The sequence below is a fragment of the Nerophis lumbriciformis genome, linkage group LG19, assembly GCF_033978685.3.
Source record: "Nerophis lumbriciformis linkage group LG19, RoL_Nlum_v2.1, whole genome shotgun sequence".
NCBI lineage: Eukaryota > Metazoa > Chordata > Actinopteri > Syngnathiformes > Syngnathidae > Nerophis > Nerophis lumbriciformis.
The window spans coordinates 16,679,125-16,706,624 of NC_084566.2; the positions used below are offsets into that span (position 1 = coordinate 16,679,125).

General features: G+C 37.4%; 1 protein-coding gene across 3 annotated transcripts in view; it reads right to left on the reverse strand.

Annotated features, from left to right (window-relative positions):
• Positions 1 to 1,653: 1,653 nt before the first annotated feature.
• Positions 1,654 to 27,500, reverse strand: part of LOC133618782 (5'-AMP-activated protein kinase subunit gamma-2-like) — a 70,226-nt gene continuing 44,379 nt past the window's right edge. For 2 of the 3 annotated variants that reach the window (XM_061979488.1, XM_061979489.2), the window contains 12 exons: positions 20,393 to 20,444; positions 18,261 to 18,367; positions 12,311 to 12,392; positions 11,736 to 11,794; positions 11,614 to 11,659; positions 9,345 to 9,399; positions 9,146 to 9,272; positions 8,775 to 8,940; positions 8,666 to 8,703; positions 8,445 to 8,591; positions 5,664 to 5,757; positions 1,654 to 2,376 (listed from right to left, as the gene is read on the reverse strand). In XM_061979488.1, coding sequence (XP_061835472.1) covers positions 2,345 to 2,376; positions 5,664 to 5,757; positions 8,445 to 8,591; positions 8,666 to 8,703; positions 8,775 to 8,940; positions 9,146 to 9,272; positions 9,345 to 9,399; positions 11,614 to 11,659; positions 11,736 to 11,794; positions 12,311 to 12,392; positions 18,261 to 18,367; positions 20,393 to 20,444 — 1,005 coding nt within the window. In that variant the 3' untranslated portion in view covers positions 1,654 to 2,344. Of the gene's footprint in view, positions 2,377 to 5,663; positions 5,758 to 8,444; positions 8,592 to 8,665; positions 8,704 to 8,774; positions 8,941 to 9,145; positions 9,273 to 9,344; positions 9,400 to 11,613; positions 11,660 to 11,735; positions 11,795 to 12,310; positions 12,393 to 18,260; positions 18,368 to 20,392; positions 20,445 to 20,518; positions 20,746 to 27,500 lie in introns of those variants that run through there. The other variant, XM_061979490.2, reaches the window with a different exon arrangement.

The following is a 27,500-nucleotide window of genomic DNA, read 5'->3' on the forward strand; positions in this document are numbered from 1 at the left end:
ACATTTCCCAAGCAAAGATCAAAGATGCAGGAAGTGTATCGTGAAATTAGACATAATGCTCATGTAAATATTCAGTGGGACTTTGAAAGGATATTCTAGAAGATGGGATGGGCCTGTACAAAACTATGTACAATAGCACCACCCTGTGGACACAAGGGTCTAAACACGCCTCGGATTAGTCCAAAGGAGAAAATATTAGTGCACCAAAAAATAATTCCCAGCACTTCACCGTTTCCACCTCTTTACGTTAGTGTTATTCTAAAATAGAATGAATTGTGGTCCTTAAAATTCTACACACAATACCCCATAATGCACAAGTTTGCACATTTATATTTGGGCAGTTTTGCCCACTGCTCTTTGCAGCAGCTCTTAAGCTCCATCGGGTTAAATAAGACACATTAGTTTTCATCCAGGATGTATCTGTAAACTGTTGCATTCATATTTCCCTCTATCCTGACTAATTTCCCTGTTCTGCCGCCGAAAAACATCCCCACAGCATGCTGCTGCCACCACCACGCTTCACTGTAGGAATGGTATTGGCCGGGTGATAAACGGTGCCTGATTTCCTCCAAACATGATGCCTGGAATTCATGCTAAATAGTTTAAATCTGTGTCTCATCAGACAATTTAGTTTCTCATGGTCAGAGTCTTTCAGGTGCATTTTGGCAAGGTTTTTTTTTACTAAGAAATGGCTTCTGTCTGGCCACTCTACCATGCAGGCCTGATTGGTGGTTTACTGCAGAGATGGTTGTCCTTCTGGAAAGTTCTGTCTCCAAGTAGGAATGCTGTAGTTCTGACAGAGTGACCATCAGGTTCTTGCCAGCTCCCTGACTAGACTAAGGTGAATGCAGCAATGAACAGAGACATCCCGGATGAAAACCAACACTTCCTATCCAACCCGATGAGTTTAAGAGGTGCCGCAAAGAGAAAAAAGACTTGAGGCAGTGATTGCTGCCAAAGATGCATCAAGAACATATTGAGCAAAGGCTGTGAATACTTATGTACATGGGATCTTTTACTTTATTTTCAATACATTTGAAACATTTTCAAATAAAAACTTTTCACATTGTCATTATAGGGTATTGTCTGCAGAATTTGGATTCTGGAATGAGGCTGTAACATAAAATGTGGAAAAAGTGAGGTGCCGTGAATACTTTCCAGATGCACTGTATATATTGAAAAGTATTGACACGCCTATTTTATACCTTGAACTTTGGTAAAACGCCCCTTTGCTGTTCCCAGTGAAAAAAGTAAGGGCTGTAAAGGCATGCTTGGGTGAGTTTGGTGTGGAAGAAACCGATTAAACACCTTTGGGAAGAACTAGAACAGAGCTTGTGAGCCATGAGGCCCAAAATCAGTGATTACTGACCTCACAAGTGGACAAACATAATCCCTATTTAAGGAGTAGAAGCTCTGCACGGTGGGGGACAAAATATACTTCCCTCTATTATCACTTCCTGCAGGTACCAGGTAATCACATTTGGCGAAATTGCATTTGGTTTTTACTTCGCGTGGGGAGGAGGTGTATCATTACTTTCGGCCATATAATGTGGTTCCACTGTGCAAAAACAGTACAAGGATACAACCTTCACCGAAAAATGAAATACAAATGCACCAATACACAAAGGGAGGAAAAAATATATAACTTCTAAGTACATTCAGTGTCTTTTATTTTTCTGCAGGCAGAAAAATGAGAACAAAGAACCAAAAAAGCAAAGAACATTCATACCGCTGTAAAGTGTTGTGTCATGCTTTGCACATTTACAGTACATGTGGTGGATCCAGCAGCATATTTACAAAAATACCCCACACATCTGCAGTCTCTTTGAACACGTGACATAAAAAATAAAGCTTTTTTTGTGAAACAAAAATAATCCTATTTACAGTGAAAACGGGGAGATGAGTTTTGTTCAGCTGCAGCCATGTTGTTTTTTAATGTTCACATAAAAAAAAAAAAAATCATTCAAAGAGTCTGTGACCAGTGAAAAGAATATCACCCAAATTTTCTTTACACATTCATGTCACAAATATTCTATGGGGTAAAAAAATGGGGAATTGAAGATAGTGAAATGTGTTTTAATAACACTAAAACCTGTGCTGTCCAAACAAAAGGATACAAACAATGCAACCTTTGTATTTGCAAACAGTGAGAATGCTGAACTCAAAACCTTTTTTCAAAGAACCCGTCTGATACACCTTTCCCTGGCAAGGTGACTATAATAATGTATTTATGTACTGTATATGTACAACATATCTGATTAGAGTTCAGCACATACATTCAAGAAGCACAGTCCTCAGTGCACACTCCTCTTTGGTGTCCGTCCGTCTCCTTTTCAGCTCCTCCTCACTCGCTCAGGTTCTCCTCCTTGCAGCAGTCTGAGGTAACAAAAGAGGGACTAAAATACTAGTCACAATTCAACAATAGATTATCTTAGCTGCAGCTTTTTGTTTTCCACTCACCGGCCACTACATTAGGTACACATGTGCAGTCTAATGAAAGCAAGAGAATGCAAAAATGCTCACTAGAGAGGTATTCATTTAACAATGTTGTAACTTATTTAGCTACGAGAGAGGGGCAAAGTATTAGAAGCAGCACAGTGCATTCCCAAAAGCCAAACACCGTGGCAGAGCAGAGTGCAAGTTGTTCCTAAAATAATATTTAAATGTTCAAACTGGGGAAAACAAGTAACAATGGACTCTCTGTGCAGGAAAATTAACACTTTTGCCTCATTTCAACATGAAACATGCTTTGAGTTACTGTAATGTACTCTACTCCATAGATTTAACCCACTCTGATATTTCAGCTCTCATTTTAAATTGAATGTTTAATGATGGGCAGGTTAACAATAAAACTAAATGAAGGAAATTATTTGATATTGAAGTATTAGAGGGAGCAAAAATCTGCAACGCAGCTCAAACGTATCATAAATGAATTAATGCGATATTACTTTAATAGGTATAGCTTTCTAGAGGTGAGTGGAACACAAAAGAGAGGCCACAATGTTTGAAGTGCACAGTGACACGCCCAAGTGGAGAAGTTGGTGAATTACAGTTTGATTAGCCATTTTTTTAACCTACAGTCGTCCCTCGCCACATCAGGCTCTAAATATTAAGGCTTCCCTACATTGCTGATTTTTATAATGCATTTTTTTTACTTGTTTTTGGCCTAAATTAAACATTAGTCTTATTTTTGTATTTTATATATTACGTTGCAGTATTTGTCTTATTTACTATTATGATCAATATAGTCGCCAAACAAAACTTCCGTTTCCGGGTTAAGAGTGACACGAGCTACATGGAGGCTAATCGACGCTATCTTCATCGCAACAATTTCTGATGCACTTAATAATGAACTCCTGCATCATCAATAACATAACATAACGAAACGTAAAGGAAGACCTGGGCAAGACATCGATTTTATGCATAAATTTGAGCTTTTTGTTGCAGACAGTTTAAAAAATGAAATGTTTTTTTCCTCTTTCTCCGACAGTTTTTGACCCTATGCGACAACAAAGTCCCGTTTAAAAGCATGTTACTGTGGTGGAATACTTCACACAAGGTACAATGTATGATGAGAAACGAGAACAATGCACAGAGTGATCACTAAAGCGGTCGCTCTGCACATCCAAACTGGAGCACAGCATATTTCATGGAAAAGCCTGCATTTAACCACTTACTAAAACTATATAGTCATTTCTATGTTTTACTTGTTTATTTGCATACAATGTACAATACTATGTTTTTATTTACATAATTTTTTTTATTCCAGACAAGTTTTAAGTATGCACTTTATTAATCTGATTGTTATTATTATTTATTGAGTATTGGTATCTTTATTGTCCATCCATCCATTTTCTACCGCTTGTCCCTTTCGGGGTCGCGGGGCGTGCTGGAGCCTATCTCAGCTGCACATGGGTGGAAGGCGGGGTACACCCTGGACAAGTCGCCACCTCACTTGATTGTGAGTTTATCTATTTGCATGCAACGTGCAATGCTACATTTTTTGTTTATAGAAGCATTTTATTCAAGACAGATGTATTGCCGAGTCCCAGAGGAAGCTCTTAATTTAGTTCTTTGAAGATTAATGTATAAAAACTAAAATGTATATATGGTATTAAAGAGAAGTATACAAATTTGAATTTTGCTAAGAGTAAGATGCAGTGTATGCAGTGTCATTTCTATTTGTTTTTAAACAAATATAAGCTAAACTTGTTTTTGATCATCAGTTATTCTTATTCATTGGGTTCTATAAAAAGTAGGAGAAAAAAAGAACAAAATAAATTTTTTTGTGAAAAAAAAAAAATTCCACCTTTTTTTTTTTTAAGGCCATATTGCCCAGGCTTACTTACAGGACTTGAAAGGACTACGCCATATCGATCTAATTAGAGTGCGATCAGCGCTCATCAGCTGTCCGGGCAATGCTAAGTGATTGAACTCTGTTGATGCACGTCATATTCCACAGCAATAACAAAACTCTACAATACATTAGTGAGCCATCTGAGCGATGTGGATTGACACCACAGGAAACAATGGTAACAACACAGCAAATCGCCACAGCTATCACAGCTGACCACATTTTTGCAGAACACACGCAGGTGGTTTAGCCCATCAAAGCCCAGTTTTAACTTAATAATTACCCACAACCTAGTAGAGGCCAACCGGTGGCAATAGCAATAAAGCTTAAGGTTCCTAAGGGCTACCGGTGCATACTGTAATCTACAGAAGAACACACTAAAGGCTACCATATTGAATATGGAGTTAAGGGACTATGGGTGTAACTTGTTTAGAGGGCTGTAATTATGTTAAAAAACATTTAGAAGGTCAAAACGGTTTTATTCTCAAATTAAAATCGTATTTTGTAGGAATTTGTTTACCACGGTCAGTCCTGGAACCAATTAGCTGCGATAAACGAGGAACGACTGAATGGAACCTTTGCAAATAAATGTTTGGAATATTACTAAAGTGTGTTATTAACACACCAAAGTCTAAAATAAAAGCCATGACCATTTAATTTAGGGTTGTCCAAAATGCGGCTTGTTTTTCTATTGGCCCCTCAGCATTTTGTAAAAATAAATACATTATTGAGATATATTATTAGTAGGGCTGTTAAATATAAAAGTTAACTGATGTAATTAATCACAAAACTTATTGCATTAATCCTGTATCTACGCAGATTAATTAAGTTTAATCCAAATTCAAAAGTGTGATTAATTCTATATAAAAATATATTATTTGACTGCACTAATTATTAGAAATTACACTAAGTGAAAGTTTGGTTTCGATAGTATTATATAGTCACATGCATTGGATTGTTTTTATGTATAAAATGTATTAAAGCCCCCACCCCCTCAATCTACAGTTTTTTTTTCTGTATGGACACCCCTGATCTAACCTATTAATTGCACTTCAAAATCAATAGGGCTCTTGCTTTGTCAGTTTGCAAGGTCTCCATGCTGACGCTATAAAGGACACACATTGCAGCATCCAGCATCATGCCTCCACATAGCCGGCAGTGAGGAGCACACGAGGGTCAATATTCCTACCTGAGACAAAGTAAGAGGGCGGGACGGGGCGGGGACGGGAAAGAGCTTGGTGTGGGGATGGAGAGTGTGTGTGTCCAGGACTGAGTACTTGTTGGGGTTAGCTATGTTGAGCGTCGATACCTGCTGGACTGAGCACCAGGGCCTGGAGGATGTCCGACAGGGAAACGATGCCCTCGATGCTGGAGCGCTCATCCACCACCACCAACCGATGCACCTACATTAAACACAGATGATAAATACAAATTAAGTTGGCCGGTGGGGAATTTTTTTACAAAAATTTCTGAAGTATGGCGTTTTTATTTGATGAGTAGAAATGCAAATGTAACACATTTATGTGATGAGTTGACGTTATTCTTGGTTCCTATCAATAATGCAATAGATTTGGAAGCGGAACTAATTGTGCCCTACTTATGTTTCTGCACATTAATATACTAGTCGTGGGTCTATGGTAGTTACAGTTATTCCATTCTGCACTTGCATAGCTGTAAAACCATGTGCAATTTGTTTGGATGATTTGACCTAATGTCTGTATTTTACTTTTTTTTTTATACGTGAACTGTGTTTTCAACAATACTTAGAGTTGTACGTATTTACTATTCTATTGTATTAACATCACTGTATCATCTTTTTACTCTTGTTTTAGTGTGACAATTTTAAGATCTGTCCAGATAAAAAAATAGCTTTTTTGCTCACTCCTGCAGCGACTCATGTACAGTTTTGTCAAATAAACCAAATTAAAACAATATAAATCTTAGTATACAGCATATGTATGACACAATTTTATAGGCCTCGGTATATACTAAAAACACATTAATTTTGTCTTATTTCAAGCAGTTATTTTATAATTTAATAAAGATTTCCTAAATAACACAATCTGAAATGCATGTTGAACATGTAACGGACCACATCATTTTATTTAACTTGTACAAAAAGTGGGGTTTGACTTCATCAACAAGAGAAAATGTGAGTCCCAGGTTAAGATCACCTGAGAACCCTTGTTCTAAAGGACAAAGCCTATTATTTTTTTTTACTCTATGCTGAGACTCTTGATTATTAAGAAACCAAAAGCACTGTTCAAATTACAATGTGTGTGTTGCAGCGGGTCGGGGTATTTGAAGAGGATTCTGTTTTTTGCAGAGAGAAACCAGCACTAGGGCTGGACGATTACGGCAAAAATAATTAATCATGATTATTTTTTATTTATTTTGTAATCACGATTAATTATAATTATTCGTTATTTTTCAAAACATGAGTATTTATTGCACCACTAAAACTCAACTATAAATACAGTTAAAAAAACAGATTAGTAACAAATAATCCGCAACTACTAAAATAGTCACAGCAATAAAAATACATTTAAATAGCAATATAATTTTTAAAAATATTCTTCCGTTTTGTTTTTAAATCCATTTTTTTTTTTACCTTTTACGCTTATTTTTCAACCAAAGTGTTTTTTTTTTGTCAAATTAAATTAAATGTTTGTTAATGCAATTGCAAAAACGTATTAGTGAAATGCATCTTTTGACCAGTATATCAGGTCAAAGCATATCTGTGTAAATGTATGAGTGCATTGTGCTTGTGTAACACACTTTTTTGAAACATTTATTTTGTTAGGGCAGTCAGACCAGATGTGGCGCACCTTGCTATTATTATGAACGGGGAAGTATGCTGTGCTTTTGTTCTCAGCTTGACGAGTAAAGAGGCGACTTACTTCAAGCAGTTTATAAAAAATTAAAAATAAAGTGAGCGAGCCTCTTAAGTTGCAACTGCTGTCCAGTTTGTACGTTAATGTTACATCAATGAAGTCTTTCACAACAACACAAGCTGATGAGATGTGTTCTGAGTGCATGGATTGTTCTTGCTAGCCTTAGCTTCGTAGTTTAGCCGCTGTTTCAAGTTGCCGTCTCTTCATTGTTTAGTTCAGGACGGGGCGGTTGAGTGTTTCAGGATAAATCAGCGCTACAACACAACAGGAGATTCTGTTTCATTGGCCAATTCTGTGTCTTAATTCGTGGTTACGTGAACGCAGAAATCAATTGACTACCATTTAGTTGAGTTTAGTGATTATTGATTAGGCATACTAGAGCTGTGTCAAATAAGTAGCAACCATAGTGACATCCCAAACTTCTAATAGACGTGCTCAGTTTTCACTCATTCGCTTCTCATCTGTTTCACCATCACACGCTTTGGAATTTGCAAGCACGATGTGAGGACCATTAATCGTTTATATTTTCATAATCGTGAAAAGCCAAAATCGAAATCAAAATTTGTATAATTGTGCAACCATGTAGTGTGTTTAATTTAAATTATTCATACTGTAGAGCTCATCAAGTTATTAGAGGCTTACCAACACACCAAGGTGTACTGTATAATGTGGCTATAGTAAAACCTCTTACAGTATACAGTTTATACAGTATTTCATGACTATTTATTTTCATTGTAGATTGTCACTGAAGGCATCAAAACTATGAATGTGGAGTTATGTACTTAACAAAAAAAAGTGAAATAACTGAAAACATGCTTTATATTCTAGTTTCTTCAAAATAGCCACCCTTTGCTCTGATTACTGCTTTGCACACTCTTGGCATTCTCTCGATGAGCTTCAAGCACACCTGTGAAGTGAAAACCATTTCAGGTGACTACCCTCTTGAAGCTCATCGAGAAAATGCTAAGAGTGTGCGAAAAAGTAATCAGAGCAAACGGTGGCTATGTTGAAGAAAGTAGAATATAAAACATGTTTTCAGTTACTTCACCTTTTTTTGTTAGGTGAGAAGGTGGCCTGTACTGTACGTATGTGTGTGTGTGTGTGTGTGCACACGCACACGCACACACACACACACACACACTGAAAAAAGACTTACTTCAGCTTTAACAACACACACACAGCGAAAAAAGACTTACTTCAGCTTTAACAATTCTGTCCACAATTGTCTCCATTGTTTCCATCTTGTGGCACTTCATGACACCTTCAAAGTACTGTGAGCGATGCTTGAGGGCCTGCGTCACCGTAATGTCCAGGTTGTTGTACGTCTTTTCAGCTGCCAGGTTCTGCACACAAAACAGTGCCTTGTTAAAACGAGAGCTCGGTCTCTCGGGCAAACTGCACATGCTTTTCCGCTTACGATGACGTCAAACTTGGAGTAGATGTCCACAACTTTGCCTTTAAGTGGGGGCAAGAACAGAGTGAGTTCTCCAGCACTTTTGGCACATGTAATTTAATATTCTGTTTACCTGACTCATCCACTACAGGCAAAGCAGACACTCTCCTCTCCACGAAGATATTTAGTGCTTTGATGATGGGTGTGTTGGGGTGGATGAAGGCAATGTCCTGGTATGTGCCGATGCCCAACTCCCCGAGGGTCTGCTTCATGAAGGCCGGCTTTGGCATCTCACACATCTGGAAAAAAAGAGAAAAGAGAAACACATCAGCCACCAGGTGGTAGCAGACAAACAGTTGTAAAGGATGGATAATATAAAATATATGCCCAAGAGTATTCAGACAAATCTCACTCATATTTTACTACAGGGCGTTCCAATACTTTTGCCATCATATAGTGTATCTCATCGTGCCATCATCAACTTTGTGATTGTGTTACACTCACAAAAAGCTGGAGAAACTTGAGGATCCGCTTGTGCGTGAGGATATAAAGTGCGTTCCCTGTGACTGGGTCGATGACGGGCAGGCGGTGAATTTTGTTTTTGATGAGCGTGTAGACTGCATCGAAGAGGCTGCAACACACAGCCAAGACAATAACAATGACATTGTGCCAACATAAAATGAAGCATTCAATCACAGCGCACCTTGCATCAGGCGATATGTTGACAAGAGGCTTGAAAGTTGCTTGAAGATAAACCTCTGTACAGAGAAAATAGAGGTTTAGAGCGATCAAAGCTTTTCTTACGTACAACTGTTCTCTCTGCTTACACATAAACATTGTAAATCAATACTGATGTTTGTACTTTTTATATTACAGGTAAATAGTGTACATATTGTGTACTCCTCAATAGTCGCCGGGTGCATGGTCTACAAAAGCAAATAACCACAGGGGTCAAACATTGGCATTCATAGCTAACTATTGATGCATTTTCCTATCAGCTCCACAAGATGGCAGTAGCTATATTCAAGTATGATGCATGATCAGTACCCAGCAGCTTCATCTACCCCTGCATGAGTTTTATACTCTGTTGTTGGTGTGAAACTCATAGATGTTACACTTTGCCATACTGTTTACAGTGAATTATTCAGCAGTATTATTACTGACGGAGTAGTTTTCTCCTTACTGCCATTACAAGATTGGTTTTGTTGCAGGGTTGTGCATTATACTTGTTAATGAATGTGGAATTGGTCAAAAATAAGTATTTTTTCCTTTGGACTTTCTTGTGCACTCCATGTCATTATTGAATACAAAATGGTTATAAATACAGTGGTACCTCAGTTTTTGTATGCCCTAACTTTTGGTAATAGTCAGTTTTCTCAACAAAAATATGACAAAAACCTTGCACCGGTTTTCTTGTACCGTCCACAGCTGCTAAATCAATCAATCAATCAATCAATGTTTATTTATATAGCCCTAAATCACATGTGTCTCAAAGGGCTGCACAAACCACAACGACATCCACAATTCAGCGCCCACATAAGGGCAAGGAAAAACTCACAACCCAGTGGGACGTCGATGAGAATGACTGAGAAACCTTGGAGAGGACCGCAAATGTGGGTACCCTCCCCCCCTAGTGGAGACCGGATGCAATAGACGTCGAGTGGGTCTGACATAATATTGTGAAAGTCCAGTCCATAGTGGATCAAACATAATAATGAGAGTCCAGTCCATAGTGGGGCCAGCAGGAGACCATCCCGAGCAGAGACGGGTCAGCAGCGCAGAGATGTCCCCAAGATGGGGCCCAAGAAAGTTGTGAGTGCCAGCACCTCGTTAAAGAAGGTGAGAAACACTACCAAATAAGCTGTACAGTCACTCGCCATACAGCAATAGATATTTGTCTATTACCTGAACCGCTCCTATGTTAGCTACCTCTCTTTGTTTATAATGCATATTTTCTGCTGAATCTACTCTCTATTTTATGCTGCCCTTTTTTTGCTGCAGCTGTTACATATACTGTAATATTGTACACGGTAATTAGGATTTTTTATATATTGTATATATTATATAAAAAATATAATATAATAATATATCAGTAAATATTATATACTGTATAAATATAATATGTAAATATTACATATGTTATATTGCTACTATGGTACATTTTCAGTCTACTTTATATCTTTTGTTTTCGCCCTCTTTTTGTACCCTTGTGTGTATTATCCTTTCCATCCTTTGTAACTGAGCTACTGTGTGGAACAATTTCCCTTGTGGATCAATAAAATTTGTCTAAGTCTAAAGAACTTGGTGGTGTTTGCATGGCTTTGCCTTCTTTTTTGATCCAATTCAGTTTCCATCTGACTTTTTGGAACAGATTACTAACAAAAACAAGAGCTACCACTGCTATCGCCTGCTTGCAATTAAGCCCTGCCTTTTTTGCAGTTGATGTAAACAAACAAACTGGCTATAATTAGAGCATTTACAGTACAAGGTGTGTCAGAAAAGTTCCAGGACCGTTGATGCTGAGCTAATTTTTTGATGTGAGGGGCATTGTCCACTGCAAGTTCTTGCCACAGGGCTAGACCATCAACCAGCATGTCTACAAAGAGATCCAGCAGTGTTTGCTTTGTTCAGTGCACGAGAAGAGGCAAAAGTTGTGGCAGGACAACTCGCAGCTGCTTCATCATGACACCGTGGCTGCTCACAATAGCGTGCTAGAGCAACATCTCAACTCACTCAACCTAGCTCCATGTGGACCTGTTTTAAAGATGTGGGCAACTTTAAGATGGCTGTGAAGGATCCCAGAAGAATCCTTCAAGGAGGCGTGAAGTTGTGGCAGAGAAGGACTCTAGACTCCAGAGTGGTTACTGTATTTCGAAGGGGAAAACTTGGTAGTTTGATTTGAAACATGTGTTTTGGACACTGCCCCTGGAACTTTGTCTGACACACCTTGTATGTTAGCAAGACTGGCTCACCTCTCCACGTCTCCAGCTTATGTTCTTCCAGCTCATATATTTGTACCTGAAACCACACCATGGAACAGACTTCAGTTGACTGACAGCAAACCAGGAAGTGGACCGGAGGTTACGGACCCTACCATTGGCGACTTGTAGTATCTGTGAAGGATTATGATGAAGTCTGTGATTGTCAGCATCCCTGTGAAAAAACCCCAACATGTGATGTATTTGTGAGGAGACTTTTAAGAGGGCGTGTTTGAAAAAGCCTATCTCACTCCTTCTGCTTTATCGCTGCAATGACTTTACATCCATTATTTATCACAAGCAGTAAACTCAACCCAAGAAAGAAGGAGAAAGAGTGCACGACAAAAACTAATTGACTTGCTTTTGACAACAAGGGATGTTTTTTTTTGGCGGAACAATAAAAGCGTCTGGACACTACCTCTCAATACAAAGGAAACTCTGTGGGTTAAATAGTTCATGGCGGTTTTAATAACCTTCAAGAAATCATGCTCCATTCACCATGACCAGGGGATAATACAAAGTTTCCATTGTGTTCATTCAACAGTGGCTGCAATGACGTTCATCACTATGATTACATGGTAAAACGGTCTGGCTAATGGCGAAACTACGAAAGCTACAAATGACAAAGCTGAAGCAGATAATAGTAGGATAAACATCCTTTTAACTTAACTAAAGAGGAGGGGATTCTTACCCACAAAGCTTTGCTTCTCTGTGTCCCACAGTGGAGCAGCTCGTACGCCATTGGCAACCAAGGCAAAAAATGCCTTCTTGACCTGTCAGTCGGAAAATATAAATGAACTTTTTAACCAATCATTTTGTCCTAACAATTTGAATACAAAAGTTCTTAAATGTAAAACTCTTTATATGTAACTTCAGGATTACATTAAAAAGGGCAAAGGAAAGGTAGCGCTTTGACTACATGGTCTTATATTTGGGATGTAAGGATACATGGTAATAATGATAACCGCAGTACAGCTCCCAAAGGTTAGCCTTACAGTTTGAAATAATAATGTTTCAAAAACAGAATACTAACTACACTTTAATAAACTTACGGACAGTGATGGGCAAGCTACTTGGTAAATGTAGTAAGACAAGCTACAAGTTACTCTCGATTAAATGTAGCTAAGCTGCAGGGGAAGCTATTCCAAGAGAATTGTAGCAAGCTACACAGCAAAAGTAGCTTGCTACATCAAAGCTACATTTAACGGCATTTCTATCTATGGGCCCACATGTATAATATCAATGTTAATGTAACAGAGTGTACAAATGGACCCAATAAGGGTCCATTACTATTAACTATCTGTCATTTAGCTGAGGACACCCTACAACTACCTCTAGGGGTCCCCACATCCCACTGTATGTATTTATTTAGTTTACCTTTTCTTTGGCCCACCCATATAATGTTATTCATTTTCTCTACCCACAGTAAAAAAAAAAACACATCTATCTATATCTCGACAAAAAAAACAATGACTTGTGTAGTATGGGAACATTTTGTAATGGTTATGTGCAGTAAAACTTCTCATGAACTCAATTCACCTTAATGTGTGTTCTTAAATGTGTGTTGGACATCTTTGATGAAGAGAGCAGATATGATTTTGGTTCATTGAGTAAACAACTAAAAACTACGGTTTTGGGTATTGCTTTCTCTAAACGCATACATTTGTCTAAATATGGCCAAGGACACGCATTGTGGCTTTCCTGTACGTTGTCCTCATCACTTAAGGAAAAATCTAATTTGCGGGAGAAAATTCCACTGCCATTTTCAAGTATTTTTTTTTTTTTTTTTGAGTTGTCAGCTTGAAGCGTCCCTTTGTCTCCGACTCCCTCATCATCATGTAACCTGAGTGCATGACTGTTATTTGCTTACTAGTTTTGATGACCTATATTATCTTGCCTCTGATTGGCCAGTTCATAATGTTTCGCCCTAACCTTAACCAACTGTGACTCATCATACGAACACCAACCAATCATCATGGATTTTGTCTGTATGTACAGATGTTCTCATTCATCCAGGTCATTGTATGTTCTCCATATTTTCTTTTTGGCCTAGATTCACAGTCCATTTTCTCTCTTTGTAGCTTGGAGCTTTGATGTAAGCTATCTAGCTACATGGGTCTAAAAGTAGCTAAGGTACAGGAAAAGCTACTCGTAAAACAAGTAGCTAAGCTACAGCCAAGCTACTGGAAAATGTAGTTAAGCTACGTAGCATAGCTACATGCAGCTTGTTACTGCCCATCACTGTTTACGGACTGACTGGTGCCAGCTCATTAGCTTAAATGGTAACATGAAACAATAAACATTAACATATTTCTCCATTAAACAACATACCCCAATCTAAATGTATACAAACACATTGCTGTCTGAGGAACTACGATATTTAATTGTGCACATTGGATCTACAAACTGAGCTTTCTTGGAGTAGAATGATCGTTCTAATTTATACTCATAAGAAAAGAGACAGTTGTTTTTACAGTGCGTTTAACAGCTAAACAGTGTAGGACACAGTGCCGGCCAGAAATAGTAAATATATAATAGATTTTACTTGTTACGCACTTTTATTTTAAATAGAGCTTAAAGTGCTACAGTACAAAGCAATATTTAAAACAATAAAATTTAAAAATACTAACACAAACACTATCAGTAAAGCATAAGAAACACAAACTATGCAAAATAGTGGTTTTCTAACAGTGTCTAGTTATTTAAAAAAAAAAAAACTTGGTTAAAAAATTGTAAATGTGTGTTATAAGTACTTTTTGAACACATTCAACAATATCGCGATAATAATGATACCTGTGATACTTTTGGTCACAACAATTGTAATATGAAATGATCAAATCGTTAACATTTAAATATACAAGCATACAAATATAAATTACAAAACAAAGTAGCAACAAAAACCAAACTGCTCAGCCAGCATTCATACCACTGACAAGTTTAATGTAAACAGTACGGCAAGTTTCACAGCAACAGCAGAGTAGTGTGATCGACATTTTAAAGCACATGCGTGAGTAGATAAAACTGCTGGATGCCGATCACTTATAATACTTCAAAATACTACCATCTTTTGGAGTTATTAAAATCCTCAAGAGGTCACCTACAGCCACAGCTGTAATTTACCATTGTTTCCCAACGACTATATGAGACTGCAGTTAATTGAACTTAGATATTGTTTACAGCATTCATGTTAAATTAACATGAACTGTGTTGCTTAAACAGAAATGCAGCTCAGTTAATTAGCCCTCTTTAGATTTCAATGCAAGTATAATATACCAAAATGTGAGTTACACGATACAATTTAGACATTTTAAATTGAATATATTTCTCAGGCTTTAATCATGACATTTCCCCTGCATCTCCATCTTATAATGTACACACAGTCGATAGTTAAAGACTAGAGCAGTGGTTCTCAAATGGGGGTACTTGAAGGTATGCCAAGGGGTGCGTGAGATTTTTCTGAAATGTCTGTCAAAAAGAACTGTGAAAAGAAATGCAACAATGCAATATTCAGTGTTGACAGCTAGATTTTTTTGTGGACATGTTCCATAAATATTGACGTTAAAGATTTCGTTTTTTGTGAAGAAATGTTTAGAATTAAGTTCATGAATCCAGATGGATCTCTATTACAATGCCCAAAGAGGGCACTTTAAGTTGATGATTACTTCTATGTGTAGAAATCTTTATTTATAATTGAATCGCTTGTTTATTTTTCAACAAGTTTTTAGTTATTTTTATATCTTTTTTTCCCAAATAGTTCAAGAAAGACCACAACAAATGAGCAATATTTTGCACTGTTATACAATTTAATAAATCAGAAACTGATGACATAGTGCTGTATTTTCCCTATTTATCTCTTTTTTTTCAACCAAAAATGCTTTGCTCTGATTAGGGGGTACTTGAATTAAAAAAAAATTTCACAGGCGGTACATCACTGAAAAAAGGTTGAGAACCACTGGACTAGAGCAATGTCTAAGATGTTGTTCTATTGACCAGTAAATGGCCTTATTCCTTCTTTGTGTAGTCCCTTTCTCAAAGAGTACAATTCCGGAAAAGGGAAGCTGTTCGAGGTGAAAGCCCACTCTGGAGTCTCTTTAATCTGGCTATAGTATTTCCTCCTCTTCTTTCAGATAACAGTTTGTAACCCTTGCCTCTGTGGATTTAATGGTTAAAGATAAACACTTCAAAGCCCTGGCAAGATTACTGTTTAACAGCTTTATGATGCTTTCATGGCAAATTCAGTCATCAGCCACGAGCTGCTCAGTTAAGTTGATTTTTTTCCCCTTTAGTGAATATTAACTTGAAGCTTGAAAATCGGTGGCCGTAGTACAAAGTGTTATGTGCCTGTGTAAGTAAAAAGTAGGGGTGTGACGATAGAAATCTCAAGATGAAAACATCTAACCCAGATCTGGGCAAATTAAGGCACGGGGGTCGCCTGCGGCCAGTTAAACTTTTCAATCTGGCCCGCCGGACATTTCCAAATATTTTTTAAAAATTTAAGATGGAAACTGTAGCTGCCATTATGATGTGCAGTGATGTTTTCAAATGACCTAAGTCTTGAACTATACAAAGTATTTCAATGGCTAGAATCTGCGCTTTTGCATTATATACGAGTTACTATATCTTAAGTCACAGCAGCTCAGACAAGGCACCAAGTAGTGTGGGTGGGGAGCGTTTCCACAGAGTGTTTCCAGAGCGGCCAGCCTGAAATGCGGGTGTCAGGGACAGACGCGGAAGGAGATTTTTACAACCAAGTTCTAGAGCTTAATGATTTATCAGATATATCAGATTGTAGGTGTTTTTTGTTCGCATTCATATTTCGCTGTGTTTGTTGCATTTTTGTTGCGTTTCGCTCGATTGTAAAATATGTCCATCAGAGGGGGTGTGATGTTCATATGTTGTCAATATTCAGTGTTTTATCGTTCATAGTTAATATTGTAAATCCCACATTCTTTATTTTCATGTACATTCTATTCTGGGTGTCTCATTCAGTAAAAAAAAATAAATTCCATTCCGTTTTTTAAGGCGGTCTGTCGACGTTTTTGCATTCAATCAGACATTATTGTGAGTTTTTTTTATTAGTGTTCCTAAAAATAGATATACCGGCCGCCAGTCACATTTTTCTCTCTAAATTTGGCCCCCCCGAGTGAAAATAATTGCCCAGGCCTAATATAACCTGTTGTATAACCCTATAAGAGAAAAGAGGTCTCGCGGGCAGAAAGAACACCGATGTTTTGTATTATTCATTGATTAGTCAAAAGCATATCCATCTGGCAGTCAAAGATGAATTTGGTCTTGACATCAAGTGCTTTGTGCACACTACGCTCTTGAGTTTCATATTACATCATTCAACCAAATCAACAATGGATAGATGGACATGAAGACAGAATAGGCAAAATCCAAACTTTGTGTAAATATCTTGACAAACAGGACACGTGTAGTCCTAAAGAAAAGCAGGAAGCTGCTCATACTTGCTCATACTTTTTGTAGCATTGAGGAAAAAACTACATGAACGAGTTTGAAAAATGTTTCAGCTATAAGCTTCGTCCGTGAAAAACCCCAGAATTGTTTTTGTTTTCATTTGTGCAATATTTGAGTGGATGGGGTAGTAGTGATGCAAAGAACATGAGTTTGAGTCCAGGCCGTAAAGGTATTTTGATTTAACAGCAATTTGTAGTGAAAATAAAAATCTCTTATATTTACTCATTTTGCCGGGAGTTTTTCAATATTTTGAAATGCAAATGTTGGCAGGTATTTCCAGGCACTCTGGACTGCTTCCACCGAGATGCCACTGCAAGCAGCCCAGAGATAAGACAATATACAGCCGAATCATCGATACACTTGACACACCATCAGAAGAACCCACGCAGCTCCCCAAAATATATTTATCTATATTTACTGTATTTCAACTTAATTTTATTTTTTATTTGCGGAAACAGGAGACTCCTCCCAACCCACCAAGGACTGTTTTCACTGCTGGACTCTGGAAACAGGTTTCGCAGCCTCGGTAGCAGAATCTCCAGGTTCTGTAACAGCTTCTTCCCTCAGGCCATAAGACTCTTGAACGCATCATAATAATCCTCTCAATTCCCCCCCAAAACGGATTAATTCGCTGGAATATAACGACAATATAATATACATCCGTAAACGTAGATGCATATGCAAAAGTGCAATATATTTATCTGTACAGTAATCTATTTATATTTGCACCTTATTGCTCTTTTATCCTGCACTACAACGAGCTAATGCAACAAAATGTTGTTCTTATCTGTACTGTAAAGTTCTAATTTGAATGACAACAAAGGAAGTCTACGTCTAACAAGCTAATGTGTGATCTATAGGAATGCAAAGTTATAAAAATACTTCAAAGTGCACGGGGTTGTTTTGTGGCACAGGCAATTTTAAATAATGTTTTCTTGTCCAATCACATATACCTTGTCTTTGTACTTTTCTTAAAATCAGGGGCGCTGTCAGGAATTGAGCCCAAACACCTGCCAGTCAAGGGCCCTTAGAATTGTCCCCACATGCCACCTCTGCTTAAAATGAATGTTAAGATCTTGTTTCGTACACAAAAATATGGTGTACCGTTTGGTGAGAGTAAAAAGCAATCTTACATCTTACACATGAAGACAATTACGACTCACTTGGAGCGCCGTGTCGAACACGACCAGCTTGGAGCTTGTAGGGACGATGTCATAGCACTTGTGGGATTTCATAAATCGCATGTAAATATCACTCTCAGGTTCAGCAGCTGTAAGGGGAAAGAAGAGCAGGAAAACACTTGAGTACAGGGAAAAGATAATGAGCACTTGGAAGCAACACACTGAACAACCATTAAGTTTCTGAGCACTTGCTACCACTTTACTGCTCTCTCCTTCTGAACATTGAGATGTAGAAGATAGAGGGAGAGGAAGGAAACACATCAACATTAGGCTACACCTTAAAACATAACTCTGAAACTGACAGCCCGCATGCTAATGTCGGACCGGGGCTGGCTTCAGAGCAGAAAATTCCAAAAATTTGGACTGAATTTTTGCAACTTCTTCTCAATACACTTTTTAAATTTTTAAGTAGCTGAGGTTTTTATTTTATTTTACTGTAGGTCTTTGAAAACACAAAAGTGCTCTGTTACCCCTTTCATTTATTCATCATCATATTGTATGCCAACAAACTGATTGAAAAAGTGACTTGCAATCAGAAGTTAAGGTAACAAGCAGTTATTGAAGTTCAGTTAGTTTTTTTTGGTTTTTTTTTTTAAAAGGTTTTCAAAGGCTAAACAAATGCTTGGAATAGCGTTTTGCATACAATGATACTGAGTTCATTCATACACATTTAGCAAAAATTACGAAATGACTTATTACCACACATTTCCAGGTTTCTTTTACGGGCCACATAATATGATCTGGCGGGCCAGATGTGGCTTCCGAGCCTCGAGTTTGACATCTCTGGACTAGTGTTTTTGCACTAAGTCCTAAATAAAATCTGATCTCTGCTGAAATATAGAAAACATTTGCCTTTTTTTTTTTTTTTTGCAATAAGTCTTTAAAAACACACTATCACAAAAACGGTTAACTTTTTGCAGTTACAGAAGAACACCCTTGTCATAAAGACCATCTTTGATGAACATTTTTTTGCAGTTGGTCCTTAAGAGTTCCTGTCACATACTGTGCAAGATCTTCGACTATAAGGCTTTTTAAGTAGAAAAACAAGTGTGGCCCACAGCATATTGTCAAAATAAAATATACCCAAAAAACAGTAAAATGTATAATGTAATGAGAAAAAGTAGAAATCACGACGCCACAAATAATGATACGCTTTGTAACCTACAACACAAACCTGATGCATAGTTTTGTCTATATATACTCTCACACACGTTTCTTTCTTTCTTTAGTTTATTTCGAACATGAACACACTTACAGCATAACACATCACACAATTTCATATAATTTCACTTTACATCATGTCCGAAAAGGAGTAGGAAGAAGCAAAGCTTATTTAATCCTACCCCTTTCCCACTTCAGAGCGTTTACTAATACATACGTTCATTTACTGACTTCTTTTTGTAGCACAATGACATCCGTGAATGATTAATACAGCAGTTTTTGTAATAAATAATTAAGTCAGTCATGATAAACATACTGAGATGAAGAATATCCCATTTTCAATAAGGTTGACGGTGTTTCTCATAATTCTTCTTCTTTGTACTTTGTAAGCACCATTAATTTGAACAACCTCTTAAACTGGATCATATCAGTACATTGTTGAACTTCTTTACTTAATCCATTCCATAGTTTAATTCCACATACAGATATGCTGAAGATTTTTAGTGTTGTACGAGCATACAAATGTTTTAAATGAGATTTTCCTCCAAGGTTAAATTTCTACTCTTTAGTTGAGATGAATTGTTGTACATTCTTGGGTAGCAGGTTATAGTTTGCTTTGTGCATCATTTTAGTTGTTAATTTCTAGTCTTTTTTTTTTACAAAATAAAATCAAAATGGCCTTGGTGTTTGAAAAGTCTGGACACCCCTGTTCTAAAGAAAACATCAAAGCTCTGCTGACATACTGTGAGGAGGCTAAACATTTAATTTACGACTTTCTGTACGACTACATTAGCCATTTGGTAAACATGCGAATGTATGTATTTAAGTATGACAAGTAAGTAAGTATGATTAATGGCCGAAGCAGCAGTTCACCGCCCGGAAGTGGCAGACACTTTATGGCATAAGTCTAATAATTGTCGCCAACTTTTACATTACATGGCGTTAACACTCACCATCGTCGTTTATTTCAAGTTTCTCCAGCATACCTTCGAATAAACCAGACACCTGGAAGACAAAAAAAAAGGTGGGCTTGTAGCGACAAGACCACAGAAGAATAAAGAAAAGGCAAAGCAGCGTACGCTAATAAACTTGGCACTAATTGACGCCTTTTCCCAGCTGCCCCCGCGGCGCCTCTGAGACGCCCAGACGACGTCTCTACCGGTGTTTTAGAGACGAAAGTGTCCAAAACCGCCCCGGTTCCTCTAAATATAAACACTGACCGAACCTACTGGCTGTGCAGCAGAAAGTTCAGCAGCACGTTATTTCCAGAGAGGACACGCCCCCTTTGCGAGCCACAGTGGAACGGTCCTGGTCCACTTAGTGCACGCTGCAGGGGAGCGGCGCGGAGCTTAAAACCGAAAACGGCGTCAGCAAATCAGCCTAGCTTCGTCAGATTAAATGATCCATCTCATACACACATCACCGTACGTTCACCATTGCAAAATATGGTCCCGGTCATTGCGGCGAAGAAGCAGTGAGCTCCACGGCGTGTGGACACACCCCTCCACTATTAAGGCCTGTGTGCTGTCGCCATATTAGGAAATCCCTTGTTGCTAGGCAGCAAGAAGCTGGGGATGCCTTGCTACATCATTCTCTGATATCAGTGTTTGATTCCACGAAACGTTCGAAGTTCAGTTCTTCCAAGAAAAATAAATTAAAGAGTTTTAATCTACACCCACTTTCACAACAAAGTGTCGTCACATAGCAATAACTATGCCTACAGAAACCCAATATAATAAAAAACAAATAGGTGCAATTGTTAAAGTTAAAGTACCAATGATTGTCACACACACACTAGGTGTGGTGAAATGTGTCCTCTGCGTTCGACCCATCCCCTTGTTCAACCCCTGGGAGGTGAGGGGAGCAGTGGGCAGCAGCAGTGCCACGCCCGGGAAACATTTTTGGTGATTTAACCCCCAATTCCAACCCTTGATGCTGAGTGCCAAGCAGGGAGGTAATGGGTCCCATTTTTATAGTCTTTGGTATGACTCGGCCGGGGTGTGAACTCACAACCTACCGATCTCAGGGTGGACACTCTAACCACTAGGCCACTGTGTAAGTATTATGCAAAAATATATTATGAAACATTCAAACCATTTTTTTAATAAAAATAAATACTAATAATAATGATTTCAAAGCAAGTTATCCATCAAATTGTGCAATGTGAAAGTAGCAATAGATTTCATGGTAAAATTGTGAAATTTACTGTGGTTTTTACAGCATTTTTCAAATGAAAAAAGTAGTACATTTTTTTACTGTAATAAACTGTGATGTAATTTTTGGCATTTTTAGTAATACACAGAAAAATATGCAGTTGTTGATTTTAACCACTTGGCCACTGAGTAGGTATACTAGGCTACTGAGTAGGTAGTGTTTTGGTATTTGACTGTGTATAGCTGACTATTCTACTCCTGGACTGCTGCACACATTTGCCACAACATGCACCTGGACTCTGTTGCCCCGGCTATTTTTATTTTTTTGACAAATACACCACACGATGGCGCTGTTATTAGAAGTTTGGCCCCATAAATCCGATTTACTTGAAATTTCTCACACAGCTCAATGCAGTGTAAAAAAAACACCCACTGTGTGGAATTTGATACACACTTCTTGGGGACAGACAAGCATGTCTGTAAAAATTTAAGGGAGATTTGTTGAAAAACATGTCCACCATTAAAAATGACCCCTGCAACTAATCGGCCATTGGGCATTAACTGTTTGTGGAATGATTATTAAACTTTTGAGAATGTTTTTATAATTGCCGATTTTGTTGTCAGGAGTCTGAATCCACCATTTGTTTTGGTATTGTCATATTGTGTCTTTGTTTTGGGTGGAAATTGAAAAAATGTGTTTAAGGATTGGTTTGTTTCTGTTATTTTAGGAGAGTTCATTGACAGTCGTGATTTAGTCAATTTAATTACAGTACTCAGTAAAAGGTTTATTTTTAAGGCCAAAAATCAGATATTCACTTAGCATTACTTTCTTTAAAACATTTATTCAGTATTTTTTAACTTTAGAAAGTTATATGGTTGAAACCAATAATTATGCCAAAAAACATTTAAAAAATGAAGAGAAGTCCTCAAATTCTTATTTTGAAAATGTAATTTTGTTTATAGATTATATGCAATCTGTTGTTTGTGTTCCCTAATTTGAGTGTACGTAAATGAAGGTGTGTGTTGCTGAGTCCGACCTGGACATAATTTGGACTGTACATAAATGCTTATTTTGAAAATGTAATTTTGTTTATAGATTATATGCAATCTGTTGTTGTGTTCCCTAATTTTGAGTGTACATAAATGAAGGTGTGTGTTGTTGAGCCCGACCTGGACATAATCTGGACTGGACCTGATTTTAAGAACCCTTTAAACAATCTAATTTCATTGACAACCTGGTCTGGTGAGGATAAGGTCCTTTATTTAAAAAAAATAAATGAAATAAAAATAAATAAATAAAAAACATGTTCTTGAACAAAAAAGAAAGCAAAACAATATAAATACAGTTACATAGAAAGTAGTAATTAATGAAAATCAGTAAAATTAACTGTTAAAGGTTAGTACTACTACTGGACCAGCAGCACACACAATCTTGTGTGCTTCACGGACTGTATCCCGTGCAGACTGTTTTGATATATATTGTAAGAACCAGAATAATAATAACAGAAGGAAACAACCCTTTTGTGTGAATGAGTGAGAATGAGTGTACATGGGGGAGTGAAGGTTTTTGGGTTGGTGCACTAATTGTAAGTGTATCTTGTGTTTTTTATGTTGATTTAATTAAAAAAAAAACACAAAAAAAAACAAAGGTATTACGCAAAGGCTGTGAATACTTATGTACATATTATTTAAAAAACAAAAAAACAATTGCAAAATTAAAAAAAAAAAACTTTTTACGTTGTCATTATATTATATTATATTCAATTCTATTTTGGAATAAGGCTTTCACATAACAAAATGTAGAACAAGTAAAATAGTATGGGGCATTGTTGTATGAACAGTGTGTTTTGTCACAAGATTACCCTTTGTTTGCAGCAGGGCAACTGCTGCAGCAGCAGCAGCAGCAATGAAGGCTGCATACCTGCTCTGCTCAGGGATGCTGCAATGGTGACACAGCGCTTCTTTTGCCAAGTTTTATAAATCTTGCCCTGCCGCAGGAAGCATATAGCCCCTCCTCGGATTCATAGTAAACTCCAGTGGTTCATGATCCATTACATTGATTGCTTTTAACATTGGATTGGGCAAACACATAAAAAATGGAGTCAGGAGAGGAGTACAGAGCAGGCTGTAAGCGCTGGCCCTCAATCACTATCACCAGTCGTTGAGTGTTGATATCAGCAATACGCAACGTTGGAGATAAAATATTGATTAGCCATCCAATGCAGCATCCATTACAGCAGACACAGAGTCAGGTAATTATTCATTAAAAAAGCAGAGACCTCGCAAATCTTCTGTGCTATCATGACTGTAGTGTGACGGGAGCTCTTTATACTTGTTAGTCCACTTTATACAGTCTGAGATATTGCATTCATCTTGAAATAATGTACAAATGCTGTACCACATGCATATAAAAACAGTTTAATTTAGATGTCCAAAGTGTGGCGCCTGTGGAGCGCCCCCCCATCAACCCACCGCATATTCTGAAAGAAAAATTAATTTATCATTAATGAGAAGCAGTGATATCTCGGTTTACGCTATTAATCCGTTCCAAAAGGTCAGACAAAAACAGACTCATACGATATCCGAAGCAATTTGTCCCATTAAAAATAACACAAATCCAATTAATCCATTTCAGACATACAAAATAATACCACAAACACTTTTTAACAGAGTATAATTATGTTGTGCATACAGAAAATAATGCAAAATAGACATACATGACAAATTAAATGGATAAATAAACAATCATTTTTCCCATTATTGAAGCGATGAGCAGAGTAGGAGTGAAGAGAAAGGTTTGAGAGGCGGAAGCTTTTTTGGTACTATGTTTTGTCTTGATTTCAATCGTGTTTCTCACCTTCTTTATCAAAGTGCTGGCACTTGCAAATTTTATTTTGCAGTAATACTCAATAAAAAAGTAAAACGTCTGAGTCACCAACGCACGGAATTCTTTATTCAGGCCCTCAATTCCGCATAATGGATGTGGGCAAACATAGTAGTTTGTTAGGCGCAATGTTTGACTGTCTAGTAATCAAGACAAAAAAACTGGTCACATTTTTACCAACATTTTCATCAAAAAACAAATCCTACAAAAATTGGGGCTTGAGAAAATTGAGGTACCACTGTAATTATTAAACCCATTTGCTTCGTCACCCATACAGTGGATTCACTACTTTACATTAAAGAGAAAATGTTTTGATGGCGCTATCTGCAGGGGGAAAAGGATGCTGCCGTTTTGATTGAATACGGCACTAGGCGCTGTCTCATAAGTCAATTCACTCAATATTTTCCCACAGGAAGAAGCTTTGACAAAATGTGATAATGTGTAAATGCACATTTCGTAAGAGCAGTACTGTATACTGTATGCATGTAAAATGTGCCTAATACCTGTGAGAGGCATGTTATAGGTTTTAGAGCAGGGATATCAAACTTACGGCGCGCGGGCCAGATCAGGCCCACAAACAGGTTTAATCTGGCCCGCAAGATGAGTAGTATAAAAATGTATAAAAATAAGATGGCATTTTTGAATGGAAGAAACTACAGTTCTAAATGTGTCCATTGGATGTCGCAATAGCAATTATTTGTATCCCCCCTCCCCATGAGAGCCCAGAGGGGGTGGAGCCATAGACATCTTATAAGTAGACGCAGCATCGAGCGCTACTGCCTACTGGCGCTGACGAGACGCGGGGCCGCCATCTTGGAGTGGTGATCCGCTCCACTCAGTGCAATTCATTTGTCAGGAGCAATGAACTGTCAGCGCATTTAATTCATCTTACCTCACTGAATACCACTGATTTTCACGCGTTTTTTTGTCATACGTGTAGCTATGATAAAGGACACATGTTTTGGTGTGTTTTATTATTCATAGTTTGCTTAACAGTAATAGAATATTCTTATATGCTATAAGTGACCAGACGCCCGAGATCAAAACTGGGAATATAATCCGAGAGTAGGGGGAAAAAAATGGTCAGCTATTTTTAAATTGAAGAAACAATATGATTAGGTTATACATACATGCGTATATCCTACATAAACAATGTATGAATACAATAGATATCTATATATCTTAGGAACCTATAGACTGTATCTCTGTTGCTGCAGCAGCAGAGAGTTTATTCTGTCTTGACACTTTGTATTGATATTTTGTATTACATTCTTACCTTAAATGATAATGTTTACAGTGATTGTTTTATATGTATTTTTTATGTATGTCGCTTTGGATAAAAGCGTCTGCCAAATACTTAAACATAAACATATATAAACACCTGAAAGTCTTTCAGCTAAAACCACCAATCTGTTTCACTGGATTCAGAATAAAACCAAATTCTGTCTTACCCAACAATGTTAGTATTTGAATATTGTTACTTGAAGACTTATTCCTCGTTACAATTATACTTTTAAGAAAGTATTGTCTTATACTTTGCCTAAAATGAGAATGTATCATAATCAGTGGCGGCTGGTGAATTTTGTTTTTCATGTTATGTTATTTAAGTATGACATTTTTTAATTTAATTAATTTAATTGACAAGCAATTTTATTATGGTCATACTCTTGTTTGCTAGCGGCTACGATTTCAGTACTATTAAAGATCTTTGCTCCTTCTCAACTCTGTGGTAATATTATTTTCACAAAATACAACCAATAGTACGTTAATGTTAAATCTTACTTGTGAAAAGTAATCCCCCGTATCCTATTTTCAACAGTTCGCTCATTTGAGCAGGAAAACGCTGAACATCATCTTTGTTTTCTACCCGTCAACTGTCAGTTTAGGCTGCTCGCCGGCTCCTCATCACCATTTCAAGATGGCGGCCAAATTTCTCGCATCACAGCAGCCAATGCTGCGTATACTTATAAGATGTCTATGGGTGGAGCTATGTGCCATGTTAAAAGGAAACACTTCCGTGTTTGGACGGTACGTACTTGCTGCTTACTTGTGATAGTAATGATACAACATGTGGATTGTTACGTTCATGCCTTGATTGTCAAATATGTTGTTGGTAATGTAACCTGTGACATTTTGTAAACAAATAAATGCTTTTGATAATCTGTACCCGATTGTAGCTGAGATAGGCTCCAGCGCCCCCCGCGAACCCGAAGGGAATAAGCGGTAGGAAATGGATGGATGGATGGATGTACATTTCGTCTTGTACTTATGACTGGGGACACATTTTCTGGGTGCGCATCAATATGCTGAAATAATTTGTATCCCCTTCTAACTTCATATGTGATTAATGAATGAGTCCAAATTAAAAAATGTTGTTGTAGATGATGCTACATACAGTACAGGCCAAAAGTTTGGACACACCTTCTCATTCAATGTATTTTATTTATTTTCATGACTATTTACATTGTAGATTGTCACTGAAGGCATCAAAACTATGAATGAACACATGTGGAGTTCTGTACTTAACAAAAAAAGGTGAAATAACTGAAAACATGTTTTGTATTCTAGTTTCTTCAAAATAGCCACCCGTTGCTCTGATTACTGCTTTGCACAGTCTTGGCATTCTCTTGATGAGCCTCAAGCACACCTGTGAAATGAAAACCCTTTAGGTGACTACCTCTTGAAGCTCATCGAGAGAATGCCAAGAGTGTGCAAAGCAGTAATCAGAGCAAAGGGTGACTATTTTGAAGAAACTAGAATATAAAACAGGTTTTCAGTTATTTCACCTTTTTGTATGTACAGAATAAACCTCATGTTACTACATCAGTTGAGGAAAATGAGTACATTACATGAATAATATTCTGTAATTTGATTTTGATATTATTTATTTAATATATTCTAAAGGTTAAAAAATAACAGAAAAATAACAAATTTAAAACTCTGCCACTCAATTCCACCTTTGATGTGATATTATCACATCAAAGTATAGATAACGACAAATGAAGATCGAATACTATTAACAGC